The 23,395-nt window shown below is 44.5% G+C and overlaps 3 protein-coding genes across 9 annotated transcripts in view; 2 read left to right on the top strand and 1 right to left on the bottom strand.

The window, feature by feature from the left end:
• spen (spen family transcriptional repressor) overlaps positions 1–23,395 on the bottom strand; it is a 103,344-nt gene that overhangs the window by 34,906 nt on the left and 45,043 nt on the right. The gene's annotated exons all lie outside the window — the stretch shown is intronic.
• LOC144993864 (uncharacterized) lies at positions 2,927–7,228 on the top strand. Its single transcript, XM_078949763.1, has 3 exons — positions 2,927–3,511; positions 5,419–5,452; positions 5,810–7,228. Exon 3 carries the CDS (start codon positions 6,029–6,031, stop codon positions 7,028–7,030), a length of 1,002 nt encoding a protein of 333 aa, XP_078805889.1. The 5' UTR covers positions 2,927–3,511; positions 5,419–5,452; positions 5,810–6,028; the 3' UTR covers positions 7,031–7,228.
• Positions 15,479–18,649, top strand: LOC144993863 (uncharacterized). Of its 3 annotated transcripts, none has more exons than XM_078949762.1 (2): positions 15,479–15,550; positions 17,112–18,649. In XM_078949762.1, exon 2 carries the CDS (start codon positions 17,450–17,452, stop codon positions 18,449–18,451), a length of 1,002 nt encoding a protein of 333 aa, XP_078805888.1. In that variant the 5' UTR covers positions 15,479–15,550; positions 17,112–17,449; the 3' UTR covers positions 18,452–18,649. The 3 variants fall into 3 exon arrangements, with proteins under 3 accessions (XP_078805888.1, XP_078805886.1, XP_078805887.1); XM_078949760.1 differs by lacking the exon at positions 15,479–15,550 and adding an exon at positions 15,988–16,041 and having other exon boundaries at positions 16,399–18,649; XM_078949761.1 differs by lacking the exon at positions 15,479–15,550 and having other exon boundaries at positions 16,329–17,332; positions 17,486–18,649.

The raw sequence follows: 23,395 nt of genomic DNA, 5'->3' as shown, positions 1-23,395 counted from the left end.
TGTGTTCCTGTCTCAGGTGTGTTTCTGTCTCGGGTGTGTCCTTGTCTCAAGTGTGTTTCTTTTGCAGGTGTGTTTCTTTTGCAGGTGTGTTTCTGTCTCAGGTGTGTTTCTGTCTCAGGTGTGTTTCTTCTGCAGGTGTGTTTCTGTCTCAGGTGTGTTTTTGCTGCAAGTGTGTTTCTGTCTTATGTGTGTTTCTGTCTTATGTGTGTTTTTGCTGCAGGTGTGTTTCTGTCTCATGTGTGTTCCTGTCTTAAGTGTGTTTCTGTCTCGGGTGTGTTTCTGTCTCGGGTGTGTTTGTGTCTCAGGTGTGTTTGTGTCTCAGGTGTGTTTCTTTTGCAGGTGTGTTTCTCTCTCAGGTGTGTTTCTACTGCAGGTGTGTTCCTGTCTCAGGTGTGTTTTTGTCTTATGTGTGTTTTTGCTGCAGGTGTGTTTCTGTCTCAGGTGTGTTCCTGTCTCGGGTGTGTTCCTGTCTCAGGTGTGTTCCGGTCTCAGGTGTGTTTCTTTTGCAGGTGTGTTTCTGTCTCAGGTGTGTTTCTGACTCAGGTGTGTTTCTGTCTCAGGTGTGTTTCTGCTGCAGGTGTGTTCCTGTCTCAGGTGTGTTTCTGTCTCAAGTGTGTTTCTTCTGCAGGTGTGTTTCTGTCTCAGATGTATTCCTGTCTCAGGTGTGTTTCTGTCTCAGGTGTGTTTCTGTCTCAGGTGTGTTTCTGTCTCAGGTGTGTTTTGCTGCAGGTGTGTTTCTGTCTTATGTGTATTTTGGCTGCAGGTGTGTTTCTGTCTCAGGTGTGTTCCTGTCTCAGGTGTGTTTCTGTCTCGGGTGTGTTCTTGTCTCAGGTGTGTTTCTTCTGCAGGTGTGTTTCTGTCTCAGGTGTGTTTTTGCTGCAGGTGTGTTTCTGTCTCATGTGTGTTCCTGTCTTAGGTGTGTTTCTGTCTCGGGTGTGTTTGTGTCTCAGGTGTGTTTGTGTCTCGGGTGTGTTTGTGTCTCAGGTGTGTTTGTGTCTCAGGTGTGTTTCTTTTGCAGGTGTGTTTCTGTCAGGTGTGTTTCTGCTGCAGGTGTGTTCCTGTCTCAGGTGTGTTTCTTTTGCAGGTGTGTTTCTGTCTCAAGTGTGTTTCTTTTGCAGGTGTGTTTCTGTGTCAGGTGTGTTTCTGTCTCGGGTGTGTTCTTGTCTCAAGTGTGTTTCTGTCTCGGGTGTGTTCCTGTCTCAGATGTGTTTCTGTCTCGGGTGTGTTCTTGTCTCAAGTGTGTTTCTTTTGCAGGTGTGTTTCTGTCTCAGGTGTGTTTCTGTCTCAGGTGTGTTTTTGCTGCAGGTGTGTTTCTGTCTCATGTGTGTTTGTGTCTCAGGTGTGTTTGTGTCTCAGGTGTGTTTCTTTTGCAGGTGTGTTTCTGTCTAAGGTGTGTTTCTTTTGCAGGTGTGTTTCTGTCTCAAGTGTGTTTCTTTTGCAGGTGTGTTTCTGTCAGGTGTGTTTCTGCTGCAGGTGTGTTTTTGTCTCAGATGTGTTTCTGTCTCGAGTGTGTTTCTGTCTCAGGTGTGTTTCTGTCTGAGGTATGTTTCTGTCTCAGGTGTGTTTTTGCTGCAGGTGTGTTTCTGACTGAGGTGTGTTTCTTCTGCAGGTGTGTTTCTGTCTCAGGTGTGTTTCTTTTGCAGGTGTGTTTCTGTCTCAAGTGTGTTTCTTTTGCAGGTGTGTTTCTGTCAGGTGTGTTTCTTCTGCAGGTGTGTTTCTGTCTCATGTGTGTTCCTGTCTCAGGTGTGTTCCTGTCTCAGGTGTGTTTCTGTCTCAGGTGTGTTTCTGCTGAAGGTGTGTTCCTGTCTCAGGTGTGTTTCTGACTCAGGTGTGTTTCTGTCTCAGGTGTGTTTCTGCTGCAGGTGTGTTCCTGTCTCAGGTGTGTTTCTTTTGCAGGTGTGTTTCTGTCTCAGGTGTGTTTCTGTCTCAGGTGTGTTTCTGTCTCAGGTGTGTTTATTCTGGAGGTGTGTTTCTTCTGCAGGTGTTTTTCTGTCTCAGATGTATTCCTGTCTCAGGTGTGTTTCTGTCTCAGGTGTGTTTATTCTGCAGGTGTGTTTCTGTCTCAGGTGTGTTTTTGCTGCAGGTGTGTTTCTGTCTTATGTGTGTTTCTGTCTTATGTGTATTTTGGCTGCAGGTGTGTTTCTGTCTCAGGTGTGTTTCTTTTGCAGGTGTGTTTCTGTCTCAGGTGTGTTTCTTTTGCAGGTGTGTTTCTGTCTCAAGTGTGTTTCTTTTGCAGGTGTGTTTCTGTCTCAGGTGTGTTTTTGCTGCAGGTGTGTTTCTGTCTCAGGTGTGTTTCTTTTGCAGGTGTGTTTCTGTCTCATGTGTGTTTCTGTCTTATGTGTGTTTTTGCTGCAGGTGTGTTTCTGTCTCAGGTGTGTTTCTTCTGCAGGTGTGTTTCTGTCTCATGTGTGTTCCTGTCTCGGGTGTGTTCCTGTCTCAGGTGTGTTCCGGTCTCAGGTGTGTTTCTGTCTCAGGTGTGTTTCTTTTGCAGGTGTGTTTCTGTCTCAGCTGTGTTTCTGAGTCAGGTGTGTTTCTGTCTCAGGTGTGTTTCTGCTGCAGGTGTGTTCCTGTCTCAGGTGTGTTTCTGTCTCAAGTGTGTTTCTTCTGCAGGTGTGTTTCTGTCTCAGATGTATTCCTGTCTAAGGTGTGTTTCTGTCTCAGGTGTGTTTCTGTCTCAGGTGTGTTTCTGTCTCAGGTGTGTTTCTGTCTCAGGTGTGTTTTTGCTGCAGGTGTGTTTCTGTCTTATGTGTATTTTGGCTGCAGGTGTGTTTCTGTCTCAGGTGTGTTTTTGCTGCAGGTGTGTTTCTGTCTCATGTGTGTTTCTGTCTTAGGTGTGTTTCTGTCTCGGGTGTGTTTGTGTCTCAGGTGTGTTTGTGTCTCAGGTGTGTTTCTTTTGCAGGTGTGTTTCTGTCTCAGGTGCGTTTCTGTCTCAGGTGTGTTTCTGTCTCAGATGTATTCCTGTCTCAGGTGTGTTTCTGTCTCAGGTGTGTTTCTGTCTCAGGTGTATTTCTGTCTCAGGTGTGTTTCTGTCTTATGTGTGTTTTTGCTGCAGGTGTGTTTCTGTCTCAGGTTTGTTTATTCTGCAGGTGTGTTTCTGTCTCAGGTGTGTTTCTGTCTTATGTGTGTTTTTGCTGCAGGTGTTTTTCTGTCTTATGTGTGTTTCTATCTTATGTGTATTTTGGCTGAAGGTGTGTTTCTGTCTCAGGTGTGTTTCAGTCTCAGGTGTGTTTCTGTCTCAGGTGTGTTTCTGTCTGAGGTATGTTTCTGTGTCAGGTGTGTTTTTGCTGCAGGTGTGTTTCTGTCTCAGGTGTGTTTCTGTCTCGAGTGTGTTTCTGTCTCAGGTTTGTTTCTGTCTGAGGTATGTTTCTGTCTCAGGTGTGTTTTTGCTGCAGGTGTGTTTCTGTCTCAGGTGTGTTTCTGTCTCGAGTGTGTTTCTGTCTCAGGTTTGTTTCTGTCTGAGGTATGTTTCTGTCTCAGGTGTGTTTTTGCTGCAGGTGTGTTTCTGACTGAGGTGTATTTCTTCTGCAGGTGTGTTTCTGTCTCAGGTGTGTTTTTGCTGCAGGTGTGTTTCTGTCTTATGTGTGTTTCTGTCTTATGTGTATTTTGGCTGCAGGTGTGTTTCTGTCTCAGGTGTGTTCCTGTCTCAGGTGTGTTTCTGTCTCGGGTGTGTTCTTGTCTCAAGTGTGTTTCTTTTGCAGGTGTGTTTCTTTTGCAGGTGTGTTTCTGTCTCAGGTGTGTTTCTGTCTCAGGTGTGTTTCTTCTGCAGGTGTGTTTGTGTCTCAGGTGTGTTTCTGTCTCGGGTGTGTTTCTGTCTCGGGTGTGTTTGTGTCTCAGGTGTGTTTGTGTCTCAGGTGTGTTTCTTTTGCAGGTGTGTTTCTCTCTCAGGTGTGTTTCTACTGCAGGTGTGTTCCTGTCTCAGGTGCGTTTTTGTCTTATGTGTGTTTTTGCTGCAGGTGTGTTTCTGTCTCAGGTGTGTTTCTTCTGCAGGTGTGTTTCTGTCTCATGTGTGTTCCTGTCTCGGGTGTGTTCCTGTCTCAGGTGTGTTCCGGTCTCAGGTGTGTTTCTTTTCAGAATCAGAATCAGAATCACTTTATTTGCCAAGTACAGCGCATGTACAGGGAATTTGACTTCGGTTACTTGTGCTCTCGTGCAAACTAGCAAGGTAGAAGGATAAATAATAAAGGGATAAATAATATAAAAGAAGGTAAGTGTAAGGTAGCTGTATGAATAAATAAACATAACTGAATAAGGAAATAGATTGAAATAACAAGACAAAAAGATAAAAAAAAAAAAAATAAATAAAAAAATAAAAAAAAAACAAGGTGTGTTTGCAGGTGTGTTTCTGTCTCAGGTGTGTTTCTGACTCAGGTGTGTTTCTGTCTCAGGTGTGTTTCTGCTGCAGGTGTGTTCCTGTCTCAGGTGTGTTTCTGTCTCAAGTGTGTTTCTTCTGCAGGTGTGTTTCTGTCTCAGATGTATTCCTGTCTCAGGTGTGTTTCTGTCTCAGGTGTGTTTCTGTCTCAGGTGTGTTTCTGTCTCAGGTGTGTTTCTGTCTCAGGTGTGTTTTTGCTGCAGGTGTGTTTCTGTCTTATGTGTATTTTGGCTGCAGGTGTGTTTCTGTCTCAGGTGTGTTCCTGTCTCAGGTGTGTTTCTGTCTCGGGTGTGTTCCTGTCTCAGGTGTGTTTCTGTCTCGGGTGTGTTCTTGTCTCAGGTGTGTTTCTTCTGCAGGTGTGTTTCTGTCTCAGGTGTGTTTTTGCTGCAGGTGTGTTTCTGTCTCATGTGTGTTCCTGTCTTAGGTGAGTTTCTGTCTCGGGTGTGTTTGTGTCTCAGGTGTGTTTGTGTCTCGGGTGTGTTTGTGTCTCAGGTGTGTTTGTGTCTCAGGTGTGTTTCTTTTGCAGGTGTGTTTCTGTCAGGTGTGTTTCTGCTGCAGGTGTGTTCCTGTCTCAGGTGTGTTTCTTTTGCAGGTGTGTTTCTGTCTCAAGTGTGTTTCTTTTGCAGGTGTGTTTCTGTGTCAGGTGTGTTTCTGTCTCGGGTGTGTTCTTGTCTCAAGTGTGTTTCTGTCTCGGGTGTGTTCCTGTCTCAGATGTGTTTCTGTCTCGGGTGTGTTCTTGTCTCAAGTTTGTTTCTTTTGCAGGTGTGTTTCTTTTGCAGGTGTGTTTCTGTCTCAGGTGTGTTTCTGTCTCAGGTGTGTTTTTGCTGCAGGTGTGTTTCTGTCTCATGTGTGTTCCTGTCTTAGGTGTGTTTCTGTCTCGGGTGTGTTTGTGTCTCAGGTGTGTTTGTGTCTCAGGTGTGTTTCTTTTGCAGGTGTGTTTCTGTCTCAAGTGTGTTTCTTTTGCAGGTGTGTTTCTGTCAGGTGTGTTTCTGCTGCAGGTGTGTTCCTGTCTCAGGTGTGTTTCTGTGTCAGGTGTGTTTCTGTCTGAGGTGTGTTTCTTTTGCAGGTGTGTTTCTGTCTCAGGTGTGTTTCTGCTGCAGGTGTGTTCCTGTCTCAGGTGTGTTTCTGTCTTATGTGTGTTTTTGCTGCAGGTGTGTTTCTGTCTCAGGTGTGTTTCTTCTGCAGGTGTGTTTCTGTCTCATGTGTGTTCCTGTCTCAGGTGTGTTTCTGTCTCAGGTGTGTTTCTGCTGAAGGTGTGTTCCTGTCTCAGGTGTATTTCTGACTCAGGTGTGTTTCTGTCTCAGGTGTGTATCTGCTGCAGGTGTGTTTCTGTCTCAGGTGTGTTTCTGTCTCAAGTGTGTTTATTCTGCAGGTGTGTTTCTGTCTCAGGTGTGTTTATTCTGCAGGTGTGTTTATTCTGCAGGTGTGTTTCTTCTGCAGGTGTGTTCCTGTCTCAGGTATGTTTCTGTCTCAGGTGTGTTTCTGTCTCAGGTGTGTTTATTCTGCAGGTGTGTTTCTGTCTCAGGTGTGTTCCTGTCTCAGGTGTGTTTCTGTCTCGGGTGTGTTCTTGTCTCAAGTGTGTTTCTTTTGCAGGTGTGTTTCTTTTGCAGGTGTGTTTCTGTCTCAGGTGTGTTTCTGTCTCAGGTGTGTTTCTGTCTTATGTGTATTTTGGCTGCAGGTGTGTTTCTGTCTCAGGTGTGTTTCTGTCTCGGTGTGTTCTTGTCTCAAGTGTGTTTCTTTTGCAGGTGTGTTTCTTTTGCAGGTGTGTTTCTGTCTCAGGTGTGTTTCTGTCTCAGGTGTGTTTCTTCTGCAGGTGTGTTTCTGTCTAAGGTGTGTTTCTTTTGCAGGTGTGTTTCTGCTGCAGGTGTGTTCCTGTTTCAGGTGTGTTTCTTTTGCAGGTGTGTTTCTGTCTCAAGTGTGTTTCTTTTGCAGGTGTGTTTCTGTCTCAGGTGTGTTTCTGTGTCAGGTGTGTTTCTGTCTGAGGTGTGTTTCTTTTGCAGGTGTGTTTCTTTCTCAGGTGTGTTTCTTTTGCAGGTGTGTTTCTGTCTCAAGTGTGTTTCTTTTGCAGGTGTGTTTCTGCTGCAGGTGTGTTCCTGTTTCAGGTGTGTTTCTTTTGCAGGTGTGTTTCTGTCTCAAGTGTGTTTCTTTTGCAGGTGTGTTTCTGTCTCAGGTGTGTTTCTGTCTCAGGTGTGTTCCTGTCTCAGGTGTGTTTCTGTCTCGGGTGTGTTCTTGTCTCAAGTGTGTTTCTTTTGCAGGTGTGTTTCTTTTGCAGGTGTGTTTCTGTCTCAGGTGTGTTTCTGTCTCAGGTGTGTTTCTGTCTTCTGTGTATTTTGGCTGCAGGTGTGTTTCTGTCTCAGGTGTGTTCCTGTCTCAGGTGTGTTTCTGTCTCGGGTGTGTTCTTGTCTCAAGTGTGTTTCTTTTGCAGGTGTGTTTCTTTTGCAGGTGTGTTTCTGTCTCAGGTGTGTTTCTGTCTCAGGTGTGTTTCTGTCTTATGTGTATTTTGGCTGCAGGTGTGTTTCTGTCTCAGGTGTGTTTCTGTCTCGGTGTGTTCTTGTCTCAAGTGTGTTTCTTTTGCAGGTGTGTTTCTTTTGCAGGTGTGTTTCTGTCTCAGGTGTGTTTCTGTCTCAGGTGTGTTTCTTCTGCAGGTGTGTTTCTGTCTAAGGTGTGTTTCTTTTGCAGGTGTGTTTCTGCTGCAGGTGTGTTCCTGTTTCAGGTGTGTTTCTTTTGCAGGTGTGTTTCTGTCTCAAGTGTGTTTCTTTTGCAGGTGTGTTTCTGTCTCAGGTGTGTTTCTGTGTCAGGTGTGTTTCTGTCTGAGGTGTGTTTCTTTTGCAGGTGTGTTTCTTTCTCAGGTGTGTTTCTTTTGCAGGTGTGTTTCTGTCTCAGGTGTGTTTCTGTCTCAAGTGTGTTTCTTTTGCAGGTGTGTTTCTGCTGCAGGTGTGTTCCTGTTTCAGGTGTGTTTCTTTTGCAGGTGTGTTTCTGTCTCAAGTGTGTTTCTTTTGCAGGTGTGTTTCTGTCTCAGGTGTGTTTCTGTCTCAGGTGTGTTCCTGTCTCAGGTGTGTTTCTGTCTCGGGTGTGTTCTTGTCTCAAGTGTGTTTCTTTTGCAGGTGTGTTTCTTTTGCAGGTGTGTTTCTGTCTCAGGTGTGTTTCTGTCTCAGGTGTGTTTCTGTCTTCTGTGTATTTTGGCTGCAGGTGTGTTTCTGTCTCAGGTGTGTTCCTGTCTCAGGTGTGTTTCTGTCTCGGTGTGTTCTTGTCTCAAGTGTGTTTCTTTTGCAGGTGTGTTTCTTTTGCAGGTGTGTTTCTTTTGCAGGTGTGTTTCTGTCTCAGGTGTGTTTCTGTCTCAGGTGTGTTTCTTCTGCAGGTGTGTTTCTGTCTAAGGTGTGTTTCTTTTGCAGGTGTGTTTCTGCTGCAGGTGTGTTCCTGTTTCAGGTGTGTTTCTTTTGCAGGTGTGTTTCTGTCTCAGGTGCGTTTCTGTCTCAGGTGTGTTTCTGTCTCAGATGTATTCCTGTCTCAGGTGTGTTTCTGTCTCAGGTGTGTTTCTGTCTCAGGTGTATTTCTGTCTCAGGTGTGTTTCTGTCTTATGTGTGTTTTTGCTGCAGGTGTGTTTCTGTCTCAGGTGTGTTTCTGTCTTATGTGTGTTTTTGCTGCAGGTGTTTTTCTGTCTTATGTGTGTTTCTATCTTATGTTTATTTTGGCTGAAGGTGTGTTTCTGTCTCAGGTGTGTTTCTGTCTCAGGTTTGTTTATTCTGCAGGTGTGTTTCTGTCTCAGGTGTGTTTCAGTCTCAGGTGTGTTTCTGTCTCAGGTGTGTTTCTGTCTGAGGTATGTTTCTGTGTCAGGTGTGTTTTTGCTGCAGGTGTGTTTCTGTCTCAGGTGTGTTTCTGTCTCGAGTGTGTTTCTGTCTCAGGTGTGTTTCTGTCTGAGGTATGTGTCTGTCTCAGGTGTGTTTTTGCTGCAGGTGTGTTTCTGAATGAGGTGTGTTTCTTCTGCAGGTGTGTTTCTGTCTCAGGTGTGTTTTTGCTGCAGGTGTGTTTCTGTCTTATGTGTGTTTCTGTCTTATGTGTATTTTGGCTGCAGGTGTGTTTCTGTCTCAGGTGTGTTCCTGTCTCAGGTGTGTTTCTGTCTCGGGTGTGTTTCTTCTGCAGGTGTGTTTGTGTCTCAGGTGTGTTTCTGTCTCGGGTGTGTTTCTGTCTCGGGTGTGTTTTTGTCTCAGGTGTGTTTGTGTCTCAGGTGTGTTTCTTTTGCAGGTGTGTTTCTCTCTCAGGTGTGTTTCTACTGCAGGTGTGTTCCTGTCTCAGGTGTGTTTTTGTCTTATGTGTGTTTTTGCTGCAGGTGTGTTTCTGTCTCAGGTGTGTTTCTGTCTCGAGTGTGTTTCTGTCTCAGGTGTGTTTCTGTCTGAGGTATGTTTCTGTCTCAGGTGTGTTTTTGCTGCAGGTGTGTTTCTGACTGAGGTGTATTTCTTCTGCAGGTGTGTTTCTGTCTCAGGTGTGTTTTTGCTGCAGGTGTGTTTCTGTCTTATGTGTATTTTGGCTGCAGGTGTGTTTCTGTCTCAGGTGTGTTCCTGTCTCAGGTGTGTTTCTGTCTCGGGTGTGTTCTTGTCTCAAGTGTGTTTCTTTTGCAGGTGTGTTTCTTTTGCAGGTGTGTTTCTGTCTCAGGTGTGTTTCTGTCTCAGGTGTGTTTCTTCTGCAGGTGTGTTTGTGTCTCAGGTGTGTTTCTGTCTCGGGTGTGTTTCTGTCTCGGGTGTGTTTGTGTCTCAGGTGTGTTTGTGTCTCAGGTGTGTTTCTTTTGCAGGTGTGTTTCTCTCTCAGGTGTGTTTCTACTGCAGGTGTGTTCCTGTCTCAGGTGTGTTTCTGTCTTATGTGTGTTTTTGCTGCAGGTGTGTTTCTGTCTCAGGTGTGTTTCTTCTGCAGGTGTGTTTCTGTCTCATGTGTGTTCCTGTCTCGGGTGTGTTCCTGTCTCAGGTGTGTTCCGGTCTCAGGTGTGTTTCTTTTCAGAATCAGAATCAGAATCACTTTATTTGCCAAGTACAGCGCATGTACAGGGAATTTGACTTCGGTTACTTGTGCTCTCGTGCAAACTAGCAAGGTAGAAGGATAAATAATAAAGGGATAAATAATATAAAAGAAGGTAAGTGTAAGGTAGCTGTATGAATAAATAAACATAACTGAATAAGGAAATAGATTGAAATAACAAGACAAAAAGATAAAAAAAAAAAAAAAAAAAAACAAGGTGTGTTTGCAGGTGTGTTTCTGTCTCAGGTGTGTTTCTGACTCAGGTGTGTTTCTGTCTCAGGTGTGTTTCTGCTGCAGGTGTGTTCCTGTCTCAGGTGTGTTTCTGTCTCAGGTGTGTTTCTTCTGCAGGTGTGTTTCTGTCTAAGGTGTGTTTCTTTTGCAGGTGTGTTTCTGCTGCAGGTGTGTTCCTGTTTCAGGTGTGTTTCTTTTGCAGGTGTGTTTCTGTCTCAAGTGTGTTTCTTTTGCAGGTGTGTTTCTGTCTCAGGTGTGTTTCTGTGTCAGGTGTGTTTCTGTCTGAGGTGTGTTTCTTTTGCAGGTGTGTTTCTTTCTCAGGTGTGTTTCTTTTGCAGGTGTGTTTCTGTCTCAGGTGTGTTTCTGTCTCAAGTGTGTTTCTTTTGCAGGTGTGTTTCTGCTGCAGGTGTGTTCCTGTTTCAGGTGTGTTTCTTTTGCAGGTGTGTTTCTGTCTCAAGTGTGTTTCTTTTGCAGGTGTGTTTCTGTCTCAGGTGTGTTTCTGTCTCAGGTGTGTTCCTGTCTCAGGTGTGTTTCTGTCTCGGGTGTGTTCTTGTCGCAAGTGTGTTTCTTTTGCAGGTGTGTTTCTTTTGCAGGTGTGTTTCTGTCTCAGGTGTGTTTCTGTCTCAGGTGTGTTTCTGTCTTCTGTGTATTTTGGCTGCAGGTGTGTTTCTGTCTCAGGTGTGTTCCTGTCTCAGGTGTGTTTCTGTCTCGGTGTGTTCTTGTCTCAAGTGTGTTTCTTTTGCAGGTGTGTTTCTTTTGCAGGTGTGTTTCTTTTGCAGGTGTGTTTCTGTCTCAGGTGTGTTTCTGTCTCAGGTGTGTTTCTTCTGCAGGTGTGTTTCTGTCTAAGGTGTGTTTCTTTTGCAGGTGTGTTTCTGCTGCAGGTGTGTTCCTGTTTCAGGTGTGTTTCTTTTGCAGGTGTGTTTCTGTCTCAGGTGCGTTTCTGTCTCAGGTGTGTTTCTGTCTGAGGTGTGTTTCTTTTGCAGGTGTGTTTCTTTCTCAGGTGTGTTTCTTTTGCAGGTGTGTTTCTGTCTCAGGTGTGTTTCTGTCTCAAGTGTGTTTCTTTTGCAGGTGTGTTTCTGCTGCAGGTGTGTTCCTGTTTCAGGTGTGTTTCTTTTGCAGGTGTGTTTCTGTCTCAAGTGTGTTTCTTTTGCAGGTGTGTTTCTGTCTCAGGTGTGTTTCTGTCTCAGGTGTGTTCCTGTCTCAGGTGTGTTTCTGTCTCGGGTGTGTTCTTGTCTCAAGTGTGTTTCTTTTGCAGGTGTGTTTCTTTTGCAGGTGTGTTTCTGTCTCAGGTGTGTTTCTGTCTCAGGTGTGTTTCTGTCTTCTGTGTATTTTGGCTGCAGGTGTGTTTCTGTCTCAGGTGTGTTCCTGTCTCAGGTGTGTTTCTGTCTCGGTGTGTTCTTGTCTCAAGTGTGTTTCTTTTGCAGGTGTGTTTCTTTTGCAGGTGTGTTTCTTTTGCAGGTGTGTTTCTGTCTCAGGTGTGTTTCTGTCTCAGGTGTGTTTCTTCTGCAGGTGTGTTTCTGTCTAAGGTGTGTTTCTTTTGCAGGTGTGTTTCTGCTGCAGGTGTGTTCCTGTTTCAGGTGTGTTTCTTTTGCAGGTGTGTTTCTGTCTCAGGTGCGTTTCTGTCTCAGGTGTGTTTCTGTCTCAGATGTATTCCTGTCTCAGGTGTGTTTCTGTCTCAGGTGTGTTTCTGTCTCAGGTGTATTTCTGTCTCAGGTGTGTTTCTGTCTTATGTGTGTTTTTGCTGCAGGTGTGTTTCTGTCTCAGGTGTGTTTCTGTCTTATGTGTGTTTTTGCTGCAGGTGTTTTTCTGTCTTATGTGTGTTTCTATCTTATGTTTATTTTGGCTGAAGGTGTGTTTCTGTCTCAGGTGTGTTTCTGTCTCAGGTTTGTTTATTCTGCAGGTGTGTTTCTGTCTCAGGTGTGTTTCAGTCTCAGGTGTGTTTCTGTCTCAGGTGTGTTTCTGTCTGAGGTATGTTTCTGTGTCAGGTGTGTTTTTGCTGCAGGTGTGTTTCTGTCTCAGGTGTGTTTCTGTCTCGAGTGTGTTTCTGTCTCAGGTGTGTTTCTGTCTGAGGTATGTGTCTGTCTCAGGTGTGTTTTTGCTGCAGGTGTGTTTCTGAATGAGGTGTGTTTCTTCTGCAGGTGTGTTTCTGTCTCAGGTGTGTTTTTGCTGCAGGTGTGTTTCTGTCTTATGTGTGTTTCTGTCTTATGTGTATTTTGGCTGCAGGTGTGTTTCTGTCTCAGGTGTGTTCCTGTCTCAAGTGTGTTTCTGTCTCGGGTGTGTTCTTGTCTCAAGTGTGTTTCTTTTGCAGGTGTGTTTCTTTTGCAGGTGTGTTTCTGTCTCAGGTGTGTTTCTGTCTCAGGTGTGTTTCTTCTGCAGGTGTGTTTGTGTCTCAGGTGTGTTTCTGTCTCGGGTGTGTTTCTGTCTCGGGTGTGTTTTTGTCTCAGGTGTGTTTGTGTCTCAGGTGTGTTTCTTTTGCAGGTGTGTTTCTCTCTCAGGTGTGTTTCTACTGCAGGTGTGTTCCTGTCTCAGGTGTGTTTTTGTCTTATGTGTGTTTTTGCTGCAGGTGTGTTTCTGTCTCAGGTGTGTTTCTGTCTCGAGTGTGTTTCTGTCTCAGGTGTGTTTCTGTCTGAGGTATGTTTCTGTCTCAGGTGTGTTTTTGCTGCAGGTGTGTTTCTGACTGAGGTGTATTTCTTCTGCAGGTGTGTTTCTGTCTCAGGTGTGTTTTTGCTGCAGGTGTGTTTCTGTCTTATGTGTATTTTGGCTGCAGGTGTGTTTCTGTCTCAGGTGTGTTCCTGTCTCAGGTGTGTTTCTGTCTCGGGTGTGTTCTTGTCTCAAGTGTGTTTCTTTTGCAGGTGTGTTTCTTTTGCAGGTGTGTTTCTGTCTCAGGTGTGTTTCTGTCTCAGGTGTGTTTCTTCTGCAGGTGTGTTTGTGTCTCAGGTGTGTTTCTGTCTCGGGTGTGTTTCTGTCTCGGGTGTGTTTGTGTCTCAGGTGTGTTTGTGTCTCAGGTGTGTTTCTTTTGCAGGTGTGTTTCTCTCTCAGGTGTGTTTCTACTGCAGGTGTGTTCCTGTCTCAGGTGTGTTTCTGTCTTATGTGTGTTTTTGCTGCAGGTGTGTTTCTGTCTCAGGTGTGTTTCTTCTGCAGGTGTGTTTCTGTCTCATGTGTGTTCCTGTCTCGGGTGTGTTCCTGTCTCAGGTGTGTTCCGGTCTCAGGTGTGTTTCTTTTCAGAATCAGAATCAGAATCACTTTATTTGCCAAGTACAGCGCATGTACAGGGAATTTGACTTCGGTTACTTGTGCTCTCGTGCAAACTAGCAAGGTAGAAGGATAAATAATAAAGGGATAAATAATATAAAAGAAGGTAAGTGTAAGGTAGCTGTATGAATAAATAAACATAACTGAATAAGGAAATAGATTGAAATAACAAGACAAAAAGATAAAAAAAAAAAAAAAAAAAAAACAAGGTGTGTTTGCAGGTGTGTTTCTGTCTCAGGTGTGTTTCTGACTCAGGTGTGTTTCTGTCTCAGGTGTGTTTCTGCTGCAGGTGTGTTCCTGTCTCAGGTGTGTTTCTGTCTCAAGTGTGTTTCTTCTGCAGGTGTGTTTCTGTCTCAGATGTATTCCTGTCTAAGGTGTGTTTCTGTCTCAGGTGTGTTTCTGTCTCAGGTGTGTTTCTGTCTCAGGTGTGTTTCTGTCTCAGGTGTGTTTTTGCTGCAGGTGTGTTTCTGTCTTATGTGTATTTTGGCTGCAGGTGTGTTTCTGTCTCAGGTGTGTTTTTGCTGCAGGTGTGTTTCTGTCTCATGTGTGTTTCTGTCTTAGGTGTGTTTCTGTCTCGGGTGTGTTTGTGTCTCAGGTGTGTTTGTGTCTCAGGTGTGTTTCTTTTGCAGGTGTGTTTCTGTCTCAGGTGCGTTTCTGTCTCAGGTGTGTTTCTGTCTCAGATGTATTCCTGTCTCAGGTGTGTTTCTGTCTCAGGTGTGTTTCTGTCTCAGGTGTATTTCTGTCTCAGGTGTGTTTCTGTCTTATGTGTGTTTTTGCTGCAGGTGTGTTTCTGTCTCAGGTTTGTTTATTCTGCAGGTGTGTTTCTGTCTCAGGTGTGTTTCTGTCTTATGTGTGTTTTTGCTGCAGGTGTTTTTCTGTCTTATGTGTGTTTCTATCTTATGTGTATTTTGGCTGAAGGTGTGTTTCTGTCTCAGGTGTGTTTCAGTCTCAGGTGTGTTTCTGTCTCAGGTGTGTTTCTGTCTGAGGTATGTTTCTGTGTCAGGTGTGTTTTTGCTGCAGGTGTGTTTCTGTCTCAGGTGTGTTTCTGTCTCGAGTGTGTTTCTGTCTCAGGTTTGTTTCTGTCTGAGGTATGTTTCTGTCTCAGGTGTGTTTTTGCTGCAGGTGTGTTTCTGTCTCAGGTGTGTTTCTGTCTCGAGTGTGTTTCTGTCTCAGGTTTGTTTCTGTCTGAGGTATGTTTCTGTCTCAGGTGTGTTTTTGCTGCAGGTGTGTTTCTGACTGAGGTGTATTTCTTCTGCAGGTGTGTTTCTGTCTCAGGTGTGTTTTTGCTGCAGGTGTGTTTCTGTCTTATGTGTGTTTCTGTCTTATGTGTATTTTGGCTGCAGGTGTGTTTCTGTCTCAGGTGTGTTCCTGTCTCAGGTGTGTTTCTGTCTCGGGTGTGTTCTTGTCTCAAGTGTGTTTCTTTTGCAGGTGTGTTTCTTTTGCAGGTGTGTTTCTGTCTCAGGTGTGTTTCTGTCTCAGGTGTGTTTCTTCTGCAGGTGTGTTTGTGTCTCAGGTGTGTTTCTGTCTCGGGTGTGTTTCTGTCTCGGGTGTGTTTGTGTCTCAGGTGTGTTTGTGTCTCAGGTGTGTTTCTTTTGCAGGTGTGTTTCTCTCTCAGGTGTGTTTCTACTGCAGGTGTGTTCCTGTCTCAGGTGCGTTTTTGTCTTATGTGTGTTTTTGCTGCAGGTGTGTTTCTGTCTCAGGTGTGTTTCTTCTGCAGGTGTGTTTCTGTCTCATGTGTGTTCCTGTCTCGGGTGTGTTCCTGTCTCAGGTGTGTTCCGGTCTCAGGTGTGTTTCTTTTCAGAATCAGAATCAGAATCACTTTATTTGCCAAGTACAGCGCATGTACAGGGAATTTGACTTCGGTTACTTGTGCTCTCGTGCAAACTAGCAAGGTAGAAGGATAAATAATAAAGGGATAAATAATATAAAAGAAGGTAAGTGTAAGGTAGCTGTATGAATAAATAAACATAACTGAATAAGGAAATAGATTGAAATAACAAGACAAAAAGATAAAAAAAAAAAAAATAAATAAAAAAATAAAAAAAAAACAAGGTGTGTTTGCAGGTGTGTTTCTGTCTCAGGTGTGTTTCTGACTCAGGTGTGTTTCTGTCTCAGGTGTGTTTCTGCTGCAGGTGTGTTCCTGTCTCAGGTGTGTTTCTGTCTCAAGTGTGTTTCTTCTGCAGGTGTGTTTCTGTCTCAGATGTATTCCTGTCTCAGGTGTGTTTCTGTCTCAGGTGTGTTTCTGTCTCAGGTGTGTTTCTGTCTCAGGTGTGTTTCTGTCTCAGGTGTGTTTTTGCTGCAGGTGTGTTTCTGTCTTATGTGTATTTTGGCTGCAGGTGTGTTTCTGTCTCAGGTGTGTTCCTGTCTCAGGTGTGTTTCTGTCTCGGGTGTGTTCCTGTCTCAGGTGTGTTTCTGTCTCGGGTGTGTTCTTGTCTCAGGTGTGTTTCTTCTGCAGGTGTGTTTCTGTCTCAGGTGTGTTTTTGCTGCAGGTGTGTTTCTGTCTCATGTGTGTTCCTGTCTTAGGTGAGTTTCTGTCTCGGGTGTGTTTGTGTCTCAGGTGTGTTTGTGTCTCGGGTGTGTTTGTGTCTCAGGTGTGTTTGTGTCTCAGGTGTGTTTCTTTTGCAGGTGTGTTTCTGTCAGGTGTGTTTCTGCTGCAGGTGTGTTCCTGTCTCAGGTGTGTTTCTTTTGCAGGTGTGTTTCTGTCTCAAGTGTGTTTCTTTTGCAGGTGTGTTTCTGTGTCAGGTGTGTTTCTGTCTCGGGTGTGTTCTTGTCTCAAGTGTGTTTCTGTCTCGGGTGTGTTCCTGTCTCAGATGTGTTTCTGTCTCGGGTGTGTTCTTGTCTCAAGTTTGTTTCTTTTGCAGGTGTGTTTCTTTTGCAGGTGTGTTTCTGTCTCAGGTGTGTTTCTGTCTCAGGTGTGTTTTTGCTGCAGGTGTGTTTCTGTCTCATGTGTGTTCCTGTCTTAGGTGTGTTTCTGTCTCGGGTGTGTTTGTGTCTCAGGTGTGTTTGTGTCTCAGGTGTGTTTCTTTTGCAGGTGTGTTTCTGTCTCAAGTGTGTTTCTTTTGCAGGTGTGTTTCTGTCAGGTGTGTTTCTGCTGCAGGTGTGTTCCTGTCTCAGGTGTGTTTCTGTGTCAGGTGTGTTTCTGTCTGAGGTGTGTTTCTTTTGCAGGTGTGTTTCTGTCTCAGGTGTGTTTCTGCTGCAGGTGTGTTCCTGTCTCAGGTGTGTTTCTGTCTTATGTGTGTTTTTGCTGCAGGTGTGTTTCTGTCTCAGGTGTGTTTCTTCTGCAGGTGTGTTTCTGTCTCATGTGTGTTCCTGTCTCAGGTGTGTTTCTGTCTCAGGTGTGTTTCTGCTGAAGGTGTGTTCCTGTCTCAGGTGTATTTCTGACTCAGGTGTGTTTCTGTCTCAGGTGTGTATCTGCTGCAGGTGTGTTTCTGTCTCAGGTGTGTTTCTGTCTCAAGTGTGTTTATTCTGCAGGTGTGTTTCTGTCTCAGGTGTGTTTATTCTGCAGGTGTGTTTATTCTGCAGGTGTGTTTCTTCTGCAGGTGTGTTCCTGTCTCAGGTATGTTTCTGTCTCAGGTGTGTTTCTGTCTCAGGTGTGTTTATTCTGCAGGTGTGTTTCTGTCTCAGGTGTGTTCCTGTCTCAGGTGTGTTTCTGTCTCGGGTGTGTTCTTGTCTCAAGTGTGTTTCTTTTGCAGGTGTGTTTCTTTTGCAGGTGTGTTTCTGTCTCAGGTGTGTTTCTGTCTCAGGTGTGTTTCTGTCTTATGTGTATTTTGGCTGCAGGTGTGTTTCTGTCTCAGGTGTGTTTCTGTCTCGGTGTGTTCTTGTCTCAAGTGTGTTTCTTTTGCAGGTGTGTTTCTTTTGCAGGTGTGTTTCTGTCTCAGGTGTGTTTCTGTCTCAGGTGTGTTTCTTCTGCAGGTGTGTTTCTGTCTAAGGTGTGTTTCTTTTGCAGGTGTGTTTCTGCTGCAGGTGTGTTCCTGTTTCAGGTGTGTTTCTTTTGCAGGTGTGTTTCTGTCTCAAGTGTGTTTCTTTTGCAGGTGTGTTTCTGTCTCAGGTGTGTTTCTGTGTCAGGTGTGTTTCTGTCTGAGGTGTGTTTCTTTTGCAGGTGTGTTTCTTTCTCAGGTGTGTTTCTTTTGCAGGTGTGTTTCTGTCTCAAGTGTGTTTCTTTTGCAGGTGTGTTTCTGCTGCAGGTGTGTTCCTGTTTCAGGTGTGTTTCTTTTGCAGGTGTGTTTCTGTCTCAAGTGTGTTTCTTTTGCAGGTGTGTTTCTGTCTCAGGTGTGTTTCTGTCTCAGGTGTGTTCCTGTCTCAGGTGTGTTTCTGTCTCGGGTGTGTTCTTGTCTCAAGTGTGTTTCTTTTGCAGGTGTGTTTCTTTTGCAGGTGTGTTTCTGTCTCAGGTGTGTTTCTGTCTCAGGTGTGTTTCTGTCTTCTGTGTATTTTGGCTGCAGGTGTGTTTCTGTCTCAGGTGTGTTCCTGTCTCAGGTGTGTTTCTGTCTCGGGTGTGTTCTTGTCTCAAGTGTGTTTCTTTTGCAGGTGTGTTTCTTTTGCAGGTGTGTTTCTGTCTCAGGTGTGTTTCTGTCTCAGGTGTGTTTCTGTCTTATGTGTATTTTGGCTGCAGGTGTGTTTCTGTCTCAGGTGTGTTTCTGTCTCGGTGTGTTCTTGTCTCAAGTGTGTTTCTTTTGCAGGTGTGTTTCTTTTGCAGGTGTGTTTCTGTCTCAGGTGTGTTTCTGTCTCAGGTGTGTTTCTTCTGCAGGTGTGTTTCTGTCTAAGGTGTGTTTCTTTTGCAGGTGTGTTTCTGCTGCAGGTGTGTTCCTGTTTCAGGTGTGTTTCTTTTGCAGGTGTGTTTCTGTCTCAAGTGTGTTTCTTTTGCAGGTGTGTTTCTGTCTCAGGTGTGTTTCTGTGTCAGGTGTGTTTCTGTCTGAGGTGTGTTTCTTTTGCAGGTGTGTTTCTTTCTCAGGTGTGTTTCTTTTGCAGGTGTGTTTCTGTCTCAAGTGTGTTTCTTTTGCAGGTGTGTTTCTGCTGCAGGTGTGTTCCTGTTTCAGGTGTGTTTCTTTTGCAGGTGTGTTTCTGTCTCAAGTGTGTTTCTTTTGCAGGTGTGTTTCTGTCTCAGGTGTGTTTCTGTCTCAGGTGTGTTCCTGTCTCAGGTGTGTTTCTGTCTCGGGTGTGTTCTTGTCTCAAGTGTGTTTCTTTTGCAGGTGTGTTTCTTTTGCAGGTGTGTTTCTGTCTCAGGTGTGTTTCTGTCTCAGGTGTGTTTCTGTCTTCTGTGTATTTTGGCTGCAGGTGTGTTTCTGTCTCAGGTGTGTTCCTGTCTCAGGTGTGTTTCTGTCTCGGGTGTGTTCTTGTCTCAAGTGTGTTTCTTTTGCAGGTGTGTTTCTTTTGCAGGTGTGTTTCTGTCTCAGGTGTGTTTCTGTCTCAGGTGTGTTTCTGTCTTATGTGTATTTTGGCTGCAGGTGTGTTTCTGTCTCAGGTGTGTTTCTGTCTCGGTGTGTTCTTGTCTCAAGTGTGTTTCTTTTGCAGGTGTGTTTCTTTTGCAGGTGTGTTTCTGTCTCAGGTGTGTTTCTGTCTCAGGTGTGTTTCTTCTGCAGGTGTGTTTCTGTCTAAGGTGTGTTTCTTTTGCAGGTGTGTTTCTGCTGCAGGTGTGTTCCTGTTTCAGGTGTGTTTCTTTTGCAGGTGTGTTTCTGTCTCAAGTGTGTTTCTTTTGCAGGTGTGTTTCTGTCTCAGGTGTGTTTCTGTGTCAGGTGTGTTTCTGTCTGAGGTGTGTTTCTTTTGCAGGTGTGTTTCTTTCTCAGGTGTGTTTCTTTTGCAGGTGTGTTTCTGTCTCAGGTGTGTTTCTGTCTCAAGTGTGTTTCTTTTGCAGGTGTGTTTCTGCTGCAGGTGTGTTCCTGTTTCAGGTGTGTTTCTTTTGCAGGTGTGTTTCTGTCTCAAGTGTGTTTCTTTTGCAGGTGTGTTTCTGTCTCAGGTGTGTTTCTGTCTCAGGTGTGTTCCTGTCTCAGGTGTGTTTCTGTCTCGGGTGTGTTCTTGTCTCAAGTGTGTTTCTTTTGCAGGTGTGTTTCTTTTGCAGGTGTGTTTCTGTCTCAGGTGTGTTTCTGTCTCAGGTGTGTTTCTGTCTTCTGTGTATTTTGGCTGCAGGTGTGTTTCTGTCTCAGGTGTGTTCCTGTCTCAGGTGTGTTTCTGTCTCGGTGTGTTCTTGTCTCAAGTGTGTTTCTTTTGCAGGTGTGTTTCTTTTGCAGGTGTGTTTCTTTTGCAGGTGTGTTTCTGTCTCAGGTGTGTTTCTGTCTCAGGTGTGTTTCTTCTGCAGGTGTGTTTCTGTCTAAGGTGTGTTTCTTTTGCAGGTGTGTTTCTGCTGCAGGTGTGTTCCTGTTTCAGGTGTGTTTCTTTTGCAGGTGTGTTTCTGTCTCAGGTGCGTTTCTGTCTCAGGTGTGTTTCTGTCTCAGATGTATTCCTGTCTCAGGTGTGTTTCTGTCTCAGGTGTGTTTCTGTCTCAGGTGTATTTCTGTCTCAGGTGTGTTTCTGTCTTATGTGTGTTTTTGCTGCAGGTGTGTTTCTGTCTCAGGTGTGTTTCTGTCTTATGTGTGTTTTTGCTGCAGGTGTTTTTCTGTCTTATGTGTGTTTCTATCTTATGTTTATTTTGGCTGAAGGTGTGTTTCTGTCTCAGGTGTGTTTCTGTCTCAGGTTTGTTTATTCTGCAGGTGTGTTTCTGTCTCAGGTGTGTTTCAGTCTCAGGTGTGTTTCTGTCTCAGGTGTGTTTCTGTCTGAGGTATGTTTCTGTGTCAGGTGTGTTTTTGCTGCAGGTGTGTTTCTGTCTCAGGTGTGTTTCTGTCTCGAGTGTGTTTCTGTCTCAGGTGTGTTTCTGTCTGAGGTATGTGTCTGTCTCAGGTGTGTTTTTGCTGCAGGTGTGTTTCTGAATGAGGTGTGTTTCTTCTGCAGGTGTGTTTCTGTCTCAGGTGTGTTTTTGCTGCAGGTGTGTTTCTGTCTTATGTGTGTTTCTGTCTTATGTGTATTTTGGCTGCAGGTGTGTTTCTGTCTCAGGTGTGTTCCTGTCTCAGGTGTGTTTCTGTCTCGGGTGTGTTTCTTCTGCAGGTGTGTTTGTGTCTCAGGTGTGTTTCTGTCTCGGGTGTGTTTCTGTCTCGGGTGTGTTTTTGTCTCAGGTGTGTTTGTGTCTCAGGTGTGTTTCTTTTGCAGGTGTGTTTCTCTCTCAGGTGTGTTTCTACTGCAGGTGTGTTCCTGTCTCAGGTGTGTTTTTGTCTTATGTGTGTTTTTGCTGCAGGTGTGTTTCTGTCTCAGGTGTGTTTCTGTCTCGAGTGTGTTTCTGTCTCAGGTGTGTTTCTGTCTGAGGTATGTTTCTGTCTCAGGTGTGTTTTTGCTGCAGGTGTGTTTCTGACTGAGGTGTATTTCTTCTGCAGGTGTGTTTCTGTCTCAGGTGTGTTTTTGCTGCAGGTGTGTTTCTGTCTTATGTGTATTTTGGCTGCAGGTGTGTTTCTGTCTCAGGTGTGTTCCTGTCTCAGGTGTGTTTCTGTCTCGGGTGTGTTCTTGTCTCAAGTGTGTTTCTTTTGCAGGTGTGTTTCTTTTGCAGGTGTGTTTCTGTCTCAGGTGTGTTTCTGTCTCAGGTGTGTTTCTTCTGCAGGTGTGTTTGTGTCTCAGGTGTGTTTCTGTCTCGGGTGTGTTTCTGTCTCGGGTGTGTTTGTGTCTCAGGTGTGTTTGTGTCTCAGGTGTGTTTCTTTTGCAGGTGTGTTTCTCTCTCAGGTGTGTTTCTACTGCAGGTGTGTTCCTGTCTCAGGTGTGTTTCTGTCTTATGTGTGTTTTTGCTGCAGGTGTGTTTCTGTCTCAGGTGTGTTTCTTCTGCAGGTGTGTTTCTGTCTCATGTGTGTTCCTGTCTCGGGTGTGTTCCTGTCTCAGGTGTGTTCCGGTCTCAGGTGTGTTTCTTTTCAGAATCAGAATCAGAATCACTTTATTTGCCAAGTACAGCGCATGTACAGGGAATTTGACTTCGGTTACTTGTGCTCTCGTGCAAACTAGCAAGGTAGAAGGATAAATAATAAAGGGATAAATAATATAAAAGAAGGTAAGTGTAAGGTAGCTGTATGAATAAATAAACATAACTGAATAAGGAAATAGATTGAAATAACAAGACAAAAAGATAAAAAAAAAAAAAAAAAAAAACAAGGTGTGTTTGCAGGTGTGTTTCTGTCTCAGGTGTGTTTCTGACTCAGGTGTGTTTCTGTCTCAGGTGTGTTTCTGCTGCAGGTGTGTTCCTGTCTCAGGTGTGTTTCTGTCTCAGGTGTGTTTCTTCTGCAGGTGTGTTTCTGTCTAAGGTGTGTTTCTTTTGCAGGTGTGTTTCTGCTGCAGGTGTGTTCCTGTTTCAGGTGTGTTTCTTTTGCAGGTGTGTTTCTGTCTCAAGTGTGTTTCTTTTGCAGGTGTGTTTCTGTCTCAGGTGTGTTTCTGTGTCAGGTGTGTTTCTGTCTGAGGTGTGTTTCTTTTGCAGGTGTGTTTCTTTCTCAGGTGTGTTTCTTTTGCAGGTGTGTTTCTGTCTCAGGTGTGTTTCTGTCTCAAGTGTGTTTCTTTTGCAGGTGTGTTTCTGCTGCAGGTGTGTTCCTGTTTCAGGTGTGTTTCTTTTGCAGGTGTGTTTCTGTCTCAAGTGTGTTTCTTTTGCAGGTGTGTTTCTGTCTCAGGTGTGTTTCTGTCTCAGGTGTGTTCCTGTCTCAGGTGTGTTTCTGTCTCGGGTGTGTTCTTGTCTCAAGTGTGTTTCTTTTGCAGGTGTGTTTCTTTTGCAGGTGTGTTTCTGTCTCAGGTGTGTTTCTGTCTCAGGTGTGTTTCTGTCTTCTGTGTATTTTGGCTGCAGGTGTGTTTCTGTCTCAGGTGTGTTCCTGTCTCAGGTGTGTTTCTGTCTCGGTGTGTTCTTGTCTCAAGTGTGTTTCTTTTGCAGGTGTGTTTCTTTTGCAGGTGTGTTTCTTTTGCAGGTGTGTTTCTGTCTCAGGTGTGTTTCTGTCTCAGGTGTGTTTCTTCTGCAGGTGTGTTTCTGTCTAAGGTGTGTTTCTTTTGCAGGTGTGTTTCTGCTGCAGGTGTGTTCCTGTTTCAGGTGTGTTTCTTTTGCAGGTGTGTTTCTGTCTCAGGTGCGTTTCTGTCTCAGGTGTGTTTCTGTCTCAGATGTATTCCTGTCTCAGGTGTGTTTCTGTCTCAGGTGTGTTTCTGTCTCAGGTGTATTTCTGTCTCAGGTGTGTTTCTGTCTTATGTGTGTTTTTGCTGCAGGTGTGTTTCTGTCTCAGGTGTGTTTCTGTCTTATGTGTGTTTTTGCTGCAGGTGTTTTTCTGTCTTATGTGTGTTTCTATCTTATGTTTATTTTGGCTGAAGGTGTGTTTCTGTCTCAGGTGTGTTTCTGTCTCAGGTTTGTTTATTCTGCAGGTGTGTTCCTGTCTCAGGTGTGTTTTTGTCTTATGTGTGTTTTTGCTGCAGGTGTGTTTCTGTCTCAGGTGTGTTTCTGTCTCGAGTGTGTTTCTGTCTCAGGTGTGTTTCTGTCTGAGGTATGTTTCTGTCTCAGGTGTGTTTTTGCTGCAGGTGTCTTTCTGACTGAGGTGTATTTCTTCTGCAGGTGTGTTTCTGTCTCAGGTGTGTTTTTGCTGCAGGTGTGTTTCTGTCTTATGTGTATTTTGGCTGCAGGTGTGTTTCTGTCTCAGGTGTGTTCCTGTCTCAGGTGTGTTTCTGTCTCGGGTGTGTTCTTGTCTCAAGTGTGTTTCTTTTGCAGGTGTGTTTCTTTTGCAGGTGTGTTTCTGTCTCAGGTGTGTTTCTGTCTCAGGTGTGTTTCTTCTGCAGGTGTGTTTGTGTCTCAGGTGTGTTTCTGTCTCGGGTGTGTTTCTGTCTCGGGTGTGTTTGTGTCTCAGGTGTGTTTGTGTCTCAGGTGTGTTTCTTTTGCAGGTGTGTTTCTCTCTCAGGTGTGTTTCTACTGCAGGTGTGTTCCTGTCTCAGGTGTGTTTCTGTCTTATGTGTGTTTTTGCTGCAGGTGTGTTTCTGTCTCAGGTGTGTTTCTTCTGCAGGTGTGTTTCTGTCTCATGTGTGTTCCTGTCTCGGGTATGTTCCTGTCTCAGGTGTGTTCCGGTCTCAGGTGTGTTTCTTTTCAGAATCAGAATCAGAATCACTTTATTTGCCAAGTACAGCGCATGTACAGGGAATTTGACTTCGGTTACTTGTGCTCTCGTGCAAACTAGCAAGGTAGAAGGATAAATAATAAAGGGATAAATAATATAAAAGAAGGTAAGTGTAAGGTAGCTGTATGAATAAATAAACATAACTGAATAAGGAAATAGATTGAAATAACAAGACAAAAAGATAAAAAAAAAAAAAAAAAAAAACAAGGTGTGTTTGCAGGTGTGTTTCTGTCTCAGGTGTGTTTCTGACTCAGGTGTGTTTCTGTCTCAGGTGTGTTTCTGCTGCAGGTGTGTTCCTGTCTCAGGTGTGTTTCTGTCTCAGGTGTGTTTCTTCTGCAGGTGTGTTTCTGTCTAAGGTGTGTTTCTTTTGCAGGTGTGTTTCTGCTGCAGGTGTGTTCCTGTTTCA

This window comes from Oryzias latipes, chromosome 7, assembly GCF_053564925.1.
Source record: "Oryzias latipes strain Hd-rR chromosome 7, Olatipes_Hd-rR_3.1".
In the NCBI taxonomy this organism is placed as follows: domain Eukaryota; kingdom Metazoa; phylum Chordata; class Actinopteri; order Beloniformes; family Adrianichthyidae; genus Oryzias; species Oryzias latipes.
The sequence above is the reverse complement of the archived record's forward strand: the minus strand, read 5'-3'. Positions and strand labels throughout refer to the sequence as shown.

Coding starts and splice junctions, on each gene's coding strand:
- LOC144993864 (XM_078949763.1), top strand. CDS start 6,029: ATGTGTATTTTGGCTGCAGGTGTGTTTCTGTCTCAGGTGTGTTTCTGT.
- LOC144993863 (XM_078949760.1), top strand. CDS start 16,418: ATGTTTCTGTCTCAGGTGTGTTTCTGTCTCAGGTGTGTTTATTCTGCA.